At 45.7% G+C, this 12,764-nt stretch overlaps 2 protein-coding genes across 7 annotated transcripts; one reads left to right on the plus strand and one right to left on the minus strand.

Moving 5' to 3' along the window:
* Positions 1 to 33: 33 nt before the first annotated feature.
* DOLK (dolichol kinase) lies at positions 34 to 4,420 on the plus strand. Of its 2 annotated transcripts, none has more exons than XM_032131230.1 (2): positions 34 to 113; positions 1,937 to 4,420. In XM_032131230.1, the coding sequence occupies exon 2, from the start codon at positions 2,032 to 2,034 to the stop codon at positions 3,601 to 3,603; it is 1,572 nt and encodes a 523-aa protein (XP_031987121.1). In that variant the 5' UTR covers positions 34 to 113; positions 1,937 to 2,031; the 3' UTR covers positions 3,604 to 4,420. The 2 variants fall into 2 exon arrangements, with proteins under 2 accessions (XP_031987121.1, XP_031987120.1); XM_032131229.1 differs by lacking the exon at positions 34 to 113 and adding an exon at positions 297 to 557.
* On the minus strand, positions 2,731 to 11,756 carry PHYHD1 (phytanoyl-CoA dioxygenase domain containing 1). Of its 5 annotated transcripts, none has more exons than XM_032131239.1 (12): positions 11,618 to 11,753; positions 10,648 to 10,806; positions 10,206 to 10,211; positions 10,050 to 10,125; positions 9,871 to 9,918; positions 8,458 to 8,513; positions 8,213 to 8,275; positions 8,095 to 8,116; positions 7,609 to 7,737; positions 6,982 to 7,098; positions 6,708 to 6,834; positions 2,731 to 2,859 (listed from the first exon to the last, which is right to left on the minus strand). In XM_032131239.1, coding segments are annotated over exons 1-12 (837 nt in total). In that variant the 5' UTR covers positions 11,651 to 11,753; the 3' UTR covers positions 2,731 to 2,858. The 5 variants fall into 5 exon arrangements, with proteins under 5 accessions (XP_031987130.1, XP_031987129.1, XP_031987131.1 ...); XM_032131238.1 differs by lacking the exon at positions 2,731 to 2,859 and adding an exon at positions 5,824 to 6,523 and having other exon boundaries at positions 11,618 to 11,750; XM_032131240.1 differs by lacking the exons at positions 2,731 to 2,859; positions 11,618 to 11,753 and adding exons at positions 5,824 to 6,523; positions 11,154 to 11,253.
* Between the last annotated feature and the right edge of the window lie 1,008 nt (positions 11,757 to 12,764).

The raw sequence follows: 12,764 nt of genomic DNA on the forward strand, positions 1-12,764 counted from the left end.
CCACCTCCCCGCCCACGCCGGCGTCACGTGGTGCGGCACGCGGCACGCCCCCGACCACGCCCCCGCGTGGGTCATGTGACACGCGGCGGGGCAAGATGGAGGCGTCCTGCGAGGTGGGTGCGCGTTGGGCTCCCGGGGGCGGGGCCGCAGCTTCGCGCTGGAATCGGCAATCGGCCGGGACCGCCTTCGACACCTCCCGCGGGCGGATGTGGTCCCCAGTAGCGGAGGCTGCGTTGTGGGTGTCGCGGCTGGCTGGGTGGGAGAGGAGGAGGCGGCGGCGAGGAGCGTGGAAGGGCACGGCGCGGGCAGCCCGCGGGTTGAGGGGAGTCCACAGCGCTGCGGGGACGTGGGGAAGAGAGGGAGCAGGCGGGGGCGAGGCGAGGACTACCGGATGTTTGGCAGCACGTCAGTGGGACGCTTCCCTGCCCAGAGCAACGGGGATGCGGATCTCGAAACGGGCGGAAAACGCTGTGTCTGGCTTGAACCGGGGGCTGACGGGTACCGTTCGGTGATGGGAGAGCGGCAGTGCCGAGGAGCTTCACATTACCTGAAAGAAGGTGTGGAGGAGGGGATTGCGGCAGGCACAAGAAAACGAAATAATTCAGCAGTGAAATATTTCGCGTTGCAAATTGTCAGGTCTAAACATTCAGAACTGCTGCATGAGAAACCTCACCCGGGGTGAAATTCTGCCTAGCCTTGCAGCCAGGCAGCCTGGCGGGGAAGCTGTCATGTGCCATTGATATAGGAGCTGGGGTGGAACCTTAACGTTGCCAGACTGAGTAGGAGGACTCTGTCTTTGGTTGGCAGGTGACATTTACTCTGCCTCTTCTCAAATAAGCCTTAGGTTTCCCCCTCCCCAGTGCTCAGAAACAGCAAAGAGTAGGACCCCAAAACCATTATTGGTTGGAGGTAGCTATTGCCCAGACCAGTTCTGTTTTATTGACTGTATGATTAATTCTTCTCCTGTTTAAAAATTAATTGTGATGACAAAAGATTACACTTGGCCTGATGGAGCTGTGTAGCAACAGTGCATGTCATGAAGCTGTTTGGCAATCATGTATTTCAGGCTATATGAATAAGGATGCCAGAAAGCAATCTATTAATAATTAAGTTTTCAGTACAAAGTCATAAATATCTAAGCACTGCAGACACACAGTCTAAGGAAGTTTGACACTACAAACTGTAATAGTTCCTCAGTAATATTGCTATTACTTTGTCAGCTTTGTAATCTGGTGTCACCATTCAACACTGGCTGAAAACCCAAAAGAGAACTTTAAATAAACTTCTGGCCTTCCATGAGGGAGCTGGTGTAGATATTGGCAATGAGACTTGGGGAGCAGAATTTAATCAGAGTTTCCTGCTAATGAGCTTAAGGGTGGACCAGAAAGGATGAAGTAAGCCACTGTTTCACAACTGGATCAGCCATAATATTTCCAACAGAAATAAAGAACCTGAGACCTTCAAAGACCCCAGAAGAAGTACCAGTGTAATGGCAGAGGCTTACACATGGCTGATTATCAAATTACATATCCATAGAGAAATCAAGGTTGCCAGAAAGCAATAAATGCTGGTGAGAATTGCACAATGTTGTCAATGCCCACAATTTGAAGAAGATAAATGAGATTTAACCTAACAGAGTAAATATGCCTGCTGCTGGTTATTTCAACTCCGTATCTTCCAGTCCAAACGTTTCAAGGAAAGTTTGGTTTGCAGGGCAGCTGTCAGTGGGCTGTGAGCCTTCATTCAGAGGAAGTGAAGAGCAGGATTGGCTCACCGCACTGGTTTGGTTTTTTTAAATCATCTGTGTGTTGACATTAGCAATGGGCACATAACTATCAGTTTAAATTGAGTTTAAGAACAAAATAGGTGCACAAACACTTTAACTGTCCGAGTAGTTGCTTTAATTGTTTGTTTGTTTTTTTTTTTTTTTTAATAGGAATTGCAGTAGTATGGAAGGGAATTCTTAATGGACAGCTGAGCACAGTGGGAGTCCTGAGATCCTGCAAGCTTGAGGCACGCTGGGCTGGAATCATGTTAAACAAAGCAGTGCTGGTGGAGTCGCTGCTGGTGTTCACCGTGGTGCTGTCGGTGCACGCGGTGGTGTGGGACCGCTTCTCCTGGTGCGCCGTCGCTTTGGCTGTCCAGGCCTTCTACGTCCAGTTCAAATGGGACCGGCTGCTGCAGCTGGGCGGGGCCGTGTTCCAGTTCCGGGGGGCGGCGAACAGCGGCCTCCTGCCCGCCAGCATGGTGATCCCCCTGCTGGGGGTGGTGATGAAGGAGCGCTGCAGGGCCGCCGGCATCGTGTACTTCGAGCGCTTCGGCGTTGTTGTGGCTTCCACGGGAATGCTGCTCGCTCTCTTCCTGTCCATCTTAGCAGTTGGCATCACCAAACCTGTGCCAACCAACACTTGCATCGTGACTGGTATTGCTGGCAGCATAATTATCTACACCATGAAACATTCTTTGACTGTCTCTGAAGTGATAGAGGTTCTAGAAGTGCTGCTCATTTTTGTCTACCTCAGTATGATCTTGCTGTACTTGTTGCCTCGATGTTTTACTCCTGGAGAAGCGCTGCTGGTTCTTGGAGGTGTAAGTTTTGTTCTCAATCAGCTCATTAAACGCTCACTGAATGTAATTGAGGGCAGAGGGGATCCCATTGACTTCTTCCTTCTGGTAGCAGTTGTCGGAGTTGTTCTTCTTGGTCTTTTTTTCACTGTGCTCTTCATTTTCTTGGATTCGGGCACGTGGATCTCCTCCATGTTTTTCCACATGATGACAGCAGTGTTAGGCTTAGGGGTCATCATGCCTTGGCTGTACCGACTGATCCAGAGGAACCCTTTGTTCTGGCTGCTCCAGTTTCTGTTTCAGACACAGACAAGACTTTACCTTCTTGTGTATTGGACTTTCTTGGCTGCCTCAGCATGTGGTGTGGTTTTCTACCAGAACGCCAAGAGATCATCTGAATCTAAAAAACACCAGGCCTCAACTATAACCAGGAAATATTTCCATTTCATTGTTGTAGCTACTTATGTTCCTGGACTAATTTATGACCGCCAGCTCCTCTACGTTGCTGCAGTGCTGTGTCTGGCAGCGTTCATCTTCTTAGAGTACGTTCGGTACTTCAGGATCAAACCCTTTGGACAAACCCTGAGGCATTTGCTCTCTCTCTTCTTGGATGAAAGAGACAGTGGACCTCTAATCTTGACTCATATTTATCTCCTCCTTGGCATGTCTCTCCCAGTGTGGTTGTTTCCTAGATCTTGTGCTCCTAAAGGCACCTTGCCTGGGGCAGGAGCACTGGTCCCCTACTCTGGGGTGTTGGCAGTAGGGGTAGGAGACACCATTGCCTCTGTATTCGGCAGTACAATGGGGGAAATCAAATGGCCAGGAACAAAGAAGACCTTTGAAGGGACAATGACAGCTATTTTTGCTCAGATTATTGCTGTGGCTCTCATCCTGATCTTTGACAGCAGTGTGAATCTGAACTCCAGCTATGCCTGGATTCTGGCATCTGTGAGTTTGGTTTCTCTTTTGGAAGCTTACACTACCCAAATTGATAATCTGCTGTTGCCTCTCTACCTCCAGATCATGCTCATGGCATAGAAGCATTTCCAGGAACAGTTTTCTCCCTTCCTAGAGAAAAGTGGTACTAGAAAATGCACTGTAATGAAAGCTCAAAGCTTATCTTTTGGTACAGCAGAGACAATTGTTGAGAATAGGAATGAAAAAGACTTACTTAAAATAAAGGTTTTGATTTGGTCTTGTTTTTACCCCCGTTGAAAATAGCCAGATTTATGTTCTAGCAGCAACAAACATGACTGATAAAAACAGCACTTGTGTTTAATCCAATTTAAGTTTCTTCTGGGTGCCCAAGGGAAGCAGAGGAAGAAGAGGTAAGTCAATTAGAGAGGAAAAAATAAACAAGCAAATCTCTCAGATGTTGCTACCTCTGTACTGCACCTTGTTTTCTGTAATGAGTCCTGCATCTTGTGTTTGATGTGTGAGCTCTCATTTCTGTATAAGCACAATGTAAAGCATGTTTGATAACGAGGGTGGGCACAGGAACCAGGTACAAGTGTCCAGCTGTGTCCAGTCCTCATCAGCAAGAGCCAAAACCACACCACGATGCACAAACACGACTCCAAAATCTGTCACAGCTGAGTTTATACAGGGTGGGTGGTGAAGGTTTGGGAATGTCAGACACTGCTCAATCCAGACCATACTAATAAGAACAATGAATTTTTTGCCCTGAAGTTTGCTTCAGCAAGAAAAATGTTTTATCTTTCTTAAGATTTAATCTCTAAATTAATTTGGAATGAATATGGGGGGAAAATTAAGCAAAGTCACAGCTAAAACTAATTACACATTAATCCTGAAAGCAGAAAATCTGTTGAAGTCAATAAAATTTTCTACTATTGCACTTTCCTACTTTTCACATTTTTTCAGCCAGATAATTTATAAAAATGCTTCTATGAACAAACTAACTAAAGCCACTGAGTTACATCCATTTAATTAAAATTACAGCTACCATTTTGTGGCCAAAAAACCCATTTTTATGTATGAAACCCTTCTGTATCAACAGTCTCTTCTCACTGGTTTGCCAAGTGTCCATTAGAACAAAACACAAGTGTCCTCCCTGCCTCTTCCTGTCTCCAGGGATGGGTCCAAGCAGGAGATTGTCATCCCAGGATTCTAGTTTGCATCATGCAGTTCACTTCTGACCCTTTTTTAATTCACTTTTGGGAACAGTTTGGGGGAAGTCCAAGGTACCTTACACAACACTGTCCTGCAGCCCTGTAGCTCTGAGACCATGTCTTGGGAGGAAACATAAGACCAGGGTGGAGTGAAACTAGTCTCTGGGTCAGCAGAATTGGCTCCAGAATCCAATATTGTGTGTCCCTGCAACAAGCCAGGACTGGAATAGCTGAGAGGTAGCATTGCCCAATTCATCACCCTGCCTGGGAAGGGCTCCTGGGATATGGCTTTTCCTGAGGATGCCAAAGTTGGCCAGAGCTGGTTCCTAACACAGTAAATTGTCAGATACTCTGTAGGAAACCAGACTCAGTAACTGCTGGGCTGTTACCTTCACGTTTAACAGGAAATCCTGCCAATCAATTCAGCTTTTTAAATTTTATTTAGGCACTTGAAGTAGATGGCTTTGCACACTGCAGGTAGTGGTGCAAGTCAGGACAAACTATCCCTCCTCAGCAGAATTCTAAATTATTAACTCCTCTCATGGAAAGACACAGACAACACTTGAGTTGCTTCTGTCACAAGCCACAGCCTTCACCACTGATGTCATAAATTGCACCAGAGGTAGAAAAAATTGCTTTCCTTCCACCCTTCTTCCAACTTTCAAACAAACTGCAGAAAAGGCAGTTTTTGAATGCAGAAACTTTGCATTTAGTGTTCCTGCTGTTGCCATGACCCAGCTCCCCAATTTACTTTTGAAAGGGATGAATTAGTAAGACTTGGGTTCACTCTGCCACAGCCCTCAGCAGCCTTAGGGTTACTCTGATGCAATTCCTGCACTGGAGGCACTGGGCTCCTGTCTCAGGGCTGCCACTGCACCAGTGCTGGTGAAATCACACCTACACAGTTTCTGTTCAGTTGAGGATGCAGGCTGGAGCTTGCCTGGGATGTAGCTTGCATTTCCAAACATTCCTGGCTGTAAGTTTGTTTGGGTTTGGTGAGGTTTTGGGGATAGAAATTGTTCTTGTGCATATTGAGAGTTCCAACTGCTCATAAGACAATTTAGCACTGTCCCCATCTGTTGGGAGAAGGTCACACTGTGTCTTCCTCAAAGAAAAGATGATGGAGATGAAAAGGAGAATTTCTATCTTTTTATTTAAGTGTAAAGAGTTTGATTGAGGTTCTTTGTTTCTATCATTTCAATATGAATCTTTAAGAATTGTCATATTTTTAATCAACACACCCAGAGATAAAACACTCAGCTACAGTCTGTCAGGAGTATTTAGAAGATTGACTATAAAAAGCAGACCTTCTGCTTCAAACAAGGCTGTTTGAAATCACTGTTATTCCAACAACAGGACAGAAACCTAGAGGTGAAAATCAAGCTTCTCCCCACAACATGTTCACCTGCATTGCTGGAATCAACCAGCCAAGAAATGCACTTAAGCTCTTAAACACAAGAAAATACTGAGTATCTGCAAGGAGAAATACTTGGGAAGTGGTTACAGTCAAGGTGCAATGGTCTTAACTGGTTTGTTTTCAAGGCTGAAGGTGTTTCCTTACCAAAAGGACTGGGTGACTACTCTCATACTGGCAGGGCTCCTGCTGCAGTAGAAGCTTCTGTCTACTGCGGGTTTTGGGCTGTGATAATGGTCCTGGTTTTGAGGAGGAGGATAAATGAACATTAAGAGCTGATCTAGTGAAGGCTGTGTTTAAAGAGACTGTGAATGAACAATCAGGAAGGAATATTGATCAGCTATTGACTCCACAAGCCAGTCACTAACTTCAAGTGTAGAGCGATGGAAAAGGCAGTTCAGGAGTTGGCTGGAGCCTAGAGAGTAAAGAAGAGGTAAAAACAAAACTTCAGAGGCTGTTCCAGCTCTGCAGGTATGAAACCAATGCCAACTGAGGCACTACCAACAAACTGTGACAGGCAAGACCCCCAACAGTTATCCTGAGTAGTACATTGGAAAGGCTTCAATTTCCTCAGCCACTCGTGAGGATCACGACCTTACCAGTTCTCTTTGCTCCAGGTGGTGCCTTTGGCTTCCATCACGTGGAAGGTGAACACATGGCGAGAAGACTCCGAGCTGTTGAGTTCACTCTTATGGACAACCTCGCCATGGATGAGTATGAGTCCACCTGTGGGAAAGAATCACCTGGACTGCTGTTTTCCAAAAGATGAGCTCTGCCTTTCCAGTGGAAGGGAAGGTGCAAGGGTTAAAATATGATTTTAGCTCCCTTGTGTTTTCCTGAGCTGTGAAGTGCCCCGTTTGGGGCTGTTTGTACCTTTACTTATAGGCAGAGGTATGAACTGCTTGTCCTCGTAGGCTGGCTCTGACCCTACAAACTCTACACATGTTGAGGCACCTGAAGCTGCACGGACCATCCTCCGGGTAATCCCATCTGCAAATCCACAGAAAAAGCAAACACACAAAAATTAAACCCCTGGCTACATTCTGCACAGCAAAAAAGGAACAATATCAGTGATTTCTCTTGGCAATGATAGGAACTTTATTATTACTATATTCACACTTTCCTTAGTAATTAGGGTGGGGTCTTTTTCATTAAGTAGAGATTTAGGATTTTCCAGCTGTGGCAGAAACAGATAAAACAGCTGCATTTTGTTTGCCTTTCTGGCCCCTTCTGTGCATTGCAACAGACCCTTAGGAACACAAATAGTCACACACTTATGCAAAGCCAACCTTGGGTCCATTTGTGCTTTCTATAGGAGCATAAACTATTATATGAGTACAGCCGGCTCCAGGATTTGAGGATCGAGTGGCTTAAAATCTGATTACACTCACTGAGGGACTCTTCAGGTGAGCAAAAGTTTAAAGCCACCCTGTGTGCTCTAGAGGTGGGGAAAAGCAGAACTGTGCTGGTGACCAGCAGTGGTCACACACGTGCTCTTACTGGTGTGAGAGCCAGGGATGAACCACAAACAGCCATTCTCCTGTGTGGCATCTTCCAGGGCGATCCAGAACCCCAGGATCCTGCCCAGAGGCTCCGTGTGCAGGAAGGTGGCATCCTGGTGTGGTGTTACTGCAAGGAGAGACTGTCATTGGGGTCTTTAATGGGATTCAGTTCCTCTAGAAGGACTTCAGGGTTGCATCCCCCTGACTCAGAGCCCTCCCCTGCCCATCCACCTATCACACACATTAAATCTTACATAAAAATACCACCTTTCAGCCTACTGCAAATGTAAAAACAGCTCTTTGTTCAAGCTGCATATGATGTAGAAACTTTTCTGAAAAAATGGGGATTTCAAAGATTATTTTAAGAAGGTTTGGACCACTAAATTCACAGGTTTAAGTCTGATTCTGAGCCTTTTCCTTGGTAATATTCCTTTCCTAAAGGAGCATTATCTGCAGTGTGATATAGAGATAACACAAATCTCACCTTCACCACCAATGCCAGGTTGCTGCAAAGAAAAAAAAGTGATGTGTGAAGAGTTTCACAGCTTCTCACCTATCAGGGTCTTATTTCTTGAGTGACAAGACAACTTGAATTACTGTACCTTGAAGATATACATGCTCTGCACAACTACTGGTCTCTCAAGGCCTAGTTTTCTTCCCAGTTCCTGCAAGAAAATTTTCCAAGATTTATGTCTTCTGCACAATATTTAACATTACTCTTTGAAGATCTTTAAATTTCCTTTCACTGACAAAATGACTCCCCCTGGGAGCATAAGAAAACTAATTAACTACTCTGCAATTTTTTTTTTCCCCCACACCATTATTCTAGGAAGGAGTAACAGCTCACCTGCACCTTGGGGGAGTGGGTGATTTGCTTGAAGACAGGATCATAAGCATGTAGAGCTAAGGGCAAAGAAAAGGCTCAGATGGAAGATTTCAGGAAGAAAAGGGAACGTGGCAGCTCTCAGTGATGAGCTGCAGACACCACAGCCAAGCAGGATAAATTGCAGGCAGAAATTTTCATCCCTCCCAAGATGGATAAATGTGGCTTATCACACCTAAGGTGATAGGACACTTATAGGTTGTACAGTCATTATTAAAGACTATAAATATAATCACTCCCTGGCCACAAACTGCACATATATTAAAGCCAGTGTGTAACAGTGAACAAAATGGAATATTATGTGATTCAATATTATATTACACAAATGACAACCACTACACATGACCCTGAGGCATATGGGTGAATGCATCCTTTAAAAACTCACCTCTTAAGACCTACCAGAAAAGTGAAGTACTGCAAAAAGGAGCTAGAGCTCATCTTTAGTGCCCTTGAGAGAGCACCAGCCAGCAGGTCAGTGTTTGTGCAGACACTTGCTACAACCCAACTCTGACAACTCCACAAAGCAAAGATTCAGAGTTGTGCTTCCAGCTCATGCTGATCATGCCACAACGACACACGCCTAGCTCCAGCAGGAGCTGCTCTCGAGCAAGGGATGAGACTTGACCAAAATGAGTAATTACAGAAAATAAGACTAGAGAAGGCTTTTGAATTGTTAAATTGCTGGGTCAGCAGGGATCTACAGTTGTTTTCACTTCCCCTGAGGAAAAGCTGAAGTGTGACAGAGTGGCAGCGGGCCTGGGAAGGGGAGAGTGTTTCTCTGAGAAAACCAAAGAACAAGAGCTCTTAGTACTGAATTTCCAACCGTAGTAAAGTTTAGTCTGAACAAAGTCCACATTTGCAGGTGCGGGGAATCCTGCTCTCATTTTCCATGTACTGTTTGAAAACAAAAGGGATCAAAATGCAAGTCCAGGAACTGGGAGAGAGGAAATAGGTCAAACTGAAACCACTAAGGGTAAAGAAAAGGTGCTGGTGACACCACAGGAGGGAGGGTAGCTTCAACATCGCCAACCCAACACAGCACAGGATACAGGAGAGAGTTTGGTCTGTACTGAATGTCACCAGTCTCAGGTGGTAAATTTTTAGAGCAAACTTCTTACATAAAAGAGCCAAGGGCTGAAGTCCAAACTTTCACATGTCAGTGACTCTGAGCTATTCATTGCTGAAAAACCTCTCAGAAGGTGTTTTTGAAAAGGATTGGAACAGAAGATAAAGTCCTTTGAGAGCAGAGAGTGAGGGGCAGTATGGAGAGAATTGCAGAGACAGTTATGTACAGTGAGTAGGTCTGGAGAAATCCTCGTGTCTGAAAACCACATCGCTTTTGTCCATCCCTCTCCAAACCCCATCCTTTAAACATACCATGGCCAATCTTGCTGACAGACTTCTCCTTTGGAATTAGAAAGTTACCTAGAAAACAAAATCATAATTTAACATTGTTTGCAAAGTAGGAATCATTCCTTAAGCTGGAAAGTGGCCCCTGATCCCTCACTCAGCCTTTTCCCATCCCCTCTGTGTGGCTAGCTCAGGCCAGGGCTTACCTTTCTCATCCAAAACACCTTTCTCAAAGAAGAATCTAATCTTGTCTCCACTGGTTAGGAAATAATCCGAGCTGCCCTGCCAGGGATAAGAGCCCAGTAACAATAGCATCCTTGTAAAAACAAAAATGAACCTTCAAGCAAAGCATTAACACTCACCTGCATCTTTTTCCCACCAAGCCGCAGCATAAACAAAACACAGTGAAAAATCACTCATAAAAAGGCTTTCCACAACACTACATGTCTTGGTGCTGATCAGGGCTTTACAAGAACCTCTCACACAGAGGTTATCCTTGCTTTTCTTTTGCTGGCTGCCTGGAAAATAACCAGTTTTCTGTCTGCAGAACATGTACAAAGTGATCTGTGAGAGCTGCTTGTGGCTACTGGGGGTTGAAAGCACGGCAGAGCCACGCACTGATAAGACTCTTGATAAGACCCCAGCAAACATTTGCAGAAAGTTGGAGAGCAAATTCCTCTCCCGGTGTTATGTTCAGTTAGGAGAAAGAGTCATGTTCCCCCAGAGTGAACCCTGATCAGCAATTCGCCTTTTCCCTTCCTCCTTCCAGGACTCCAACGGGGGCAGCCCTGCCCTTCTCGGTACCTGCGCCTGGAGCTGCTCCTCCTCCCTGGTGGAGAACGTGGTGCGGCAGTGTGGCGGCACTTCCATCTCCGCAACGATTCTCTGGATCTGGGTCCTCATGCTCTCACACTCCTCTGCACTGAAAAACTGCTCCAGGACAAGGAAGCCATCCTCGTGGAACTGGAAGAGACGGGGTGACTGCTCTTCCCCAGAGTCCTCGGGGGAAGTAGCACAAAGCAAGAGAAAACAGTTCTGGCCCTTTACGGGCTGAGAAGCATCCCAGCTCCAGCTCTGCAGCCAGGCAGCGTGTTCTTAACTTTTAATTTGAGGAGGGGTTTCTGTTGCAAAATAGTCATTAAGAGGCTGAAATTCCAAACAGTTAAGAACAATCTATCTCAATCCCTCAGTCTACACAAAGCAAAGAGCTCATCACTAGAGCCTTTTGTGGTTCAAGGATATCTTAACTAAGACCTGTAACCAGAAGCTATTAAAGTACCAAGGCCAGTAACCGAACAGGGCAGTCATACCTGTGTGCCAAATCAGAGTGAGATTCCTCTACAAGCTGAAAAGCTTTGTTCTCTCTAAGGAAAAAAATCCCTGGGTGATTTCTCACAGTTCACTACACAATCCTTTACAAAATGAACTCTGTTGGCAGTGAACTCAGTTTCTTTATATAGAATACCCTGGAGATTATCCTTTGCCAGGAAGATTTCGAGTTCAGGGATGAGAGCCAAGCAGCACAGACAGAAGGGGCACGGGAGAAACCCCTCCAAGAGCTCTGTGGGACAAGCTGCCCCCAGAAGAGTTTGTAGCCACGACACTCACACACTAAAATTAACGTAATACAAGAAGCTGAGGAGAATATAAAGTGTTTGTAAAGCAGATCTTTGCTAGACCTGCTGACAGGTTAACTAGCAGCGACTGTATCTTACACACAGCGTCACCTGCCTGCACTCTGGACACGCTCCCACCCCGGCCACCAGCTCCTTACCTTCTGGATCTGATGCTGGGTTATGGATGCCATTGGGGCAGAAGCTCCCCAGATCCCACCACCAACACCACGATGCCACCCGGGCTCTGCAGGGCTGACTCCGCCTCTCCACGTGATCCTTGTCCCAGCATGTGAAAAAAGCCAGTGCTGGACAGTTGGACTCTTGCACAGCTCCAGAGCTTTTTGTCCCCATCACCAGCTCTTTGTTCCTGGCAGGGACATTCAGGGCTGCACAGTTTTGCTTTGGCTCTTGGTGGTAATAAAGCACACAAAGATTTTCTGCTCAAGTGCAATCACAAACTTGATGAACGTTTTAGTTCCAAAGAGGAATCACATTTAATTAACAACCCAGATTTAAAAATAGGGCAGTTAAACTGGTAATCACAGGGGTAAATAAGGGCAGGGGTAAAATAAGATGCAAGTGTGAATAAAAGATCAAGATGTCTTAGAACAAATTAAAAGAACTGATTCAGGATCTTACAGAGCCCTTTTTGCTCAGTCAGTGAGTCCTGCCAGCACTTCAGCATATCCCCTGAAAGGGCTCCACAACCCAGGAGCTGACAAACAGACTAAAGGGTGGTAAAGAGCTTTTGCTGAGGGTTTGGTACAGCCCATAAAGAATACTTGTGCTATTTTTGTTCACAGCTGGTTTTTGGTAATTTACACCTTCACTTGCTCGGTTCACTCTCCTGCAGTTCCAGAAGTCCATGTAATATTTACAAATAAGTAAAGCCAAATCCACCCGAAGTTCAAACCAGAGAGCAAAACTGCAGGAAGTAGGTCTAAAAGGCAGAGAGGGAGGAACAGTTGCCAGCCCAGCGGTGGCGCTCCCAGCCAACACATTCCTCCCATCGGGAATCCCTGGGGAAGGTTTTTCTCTCTAGAAGAAAATGTGTTTGGCTCCTACAGGAAACACTGAAAACACCCATGCAGCAGCACTCCACAAAAATAACGCCATGGGGGTGGGTTCCCGCATCACTCACCCAGCCAAAGGAAAATTCAACAAAAGGAAGGAATGCAAAATGCTCACAGAAAAGTGTTTACATCCTAGCAACTCTGCACCTTTTTTTTTTTTTTAATAAAGAGGAAATTACGGGATTAACTTATTTTCAGGCTTTTCCCTGTATACAGGAGGATGTGAATTCAG

Source organism: Corvus moneduloides, chromosome 21 (genome assembly GCF_009650955.1).
Source record: "Corvus moneduloides isolate bCorMon1 chromosome 21, bCorMon1.pri, whole genome shotgun sequence".
In the NCBI taxonomy this organism is placed as follows: domain Eukaryota; kingdom Metazoa; phylum Chordata; class Aves; order Passeriformes; family Corvidae; genus Corvus; species Corvus moneduloides.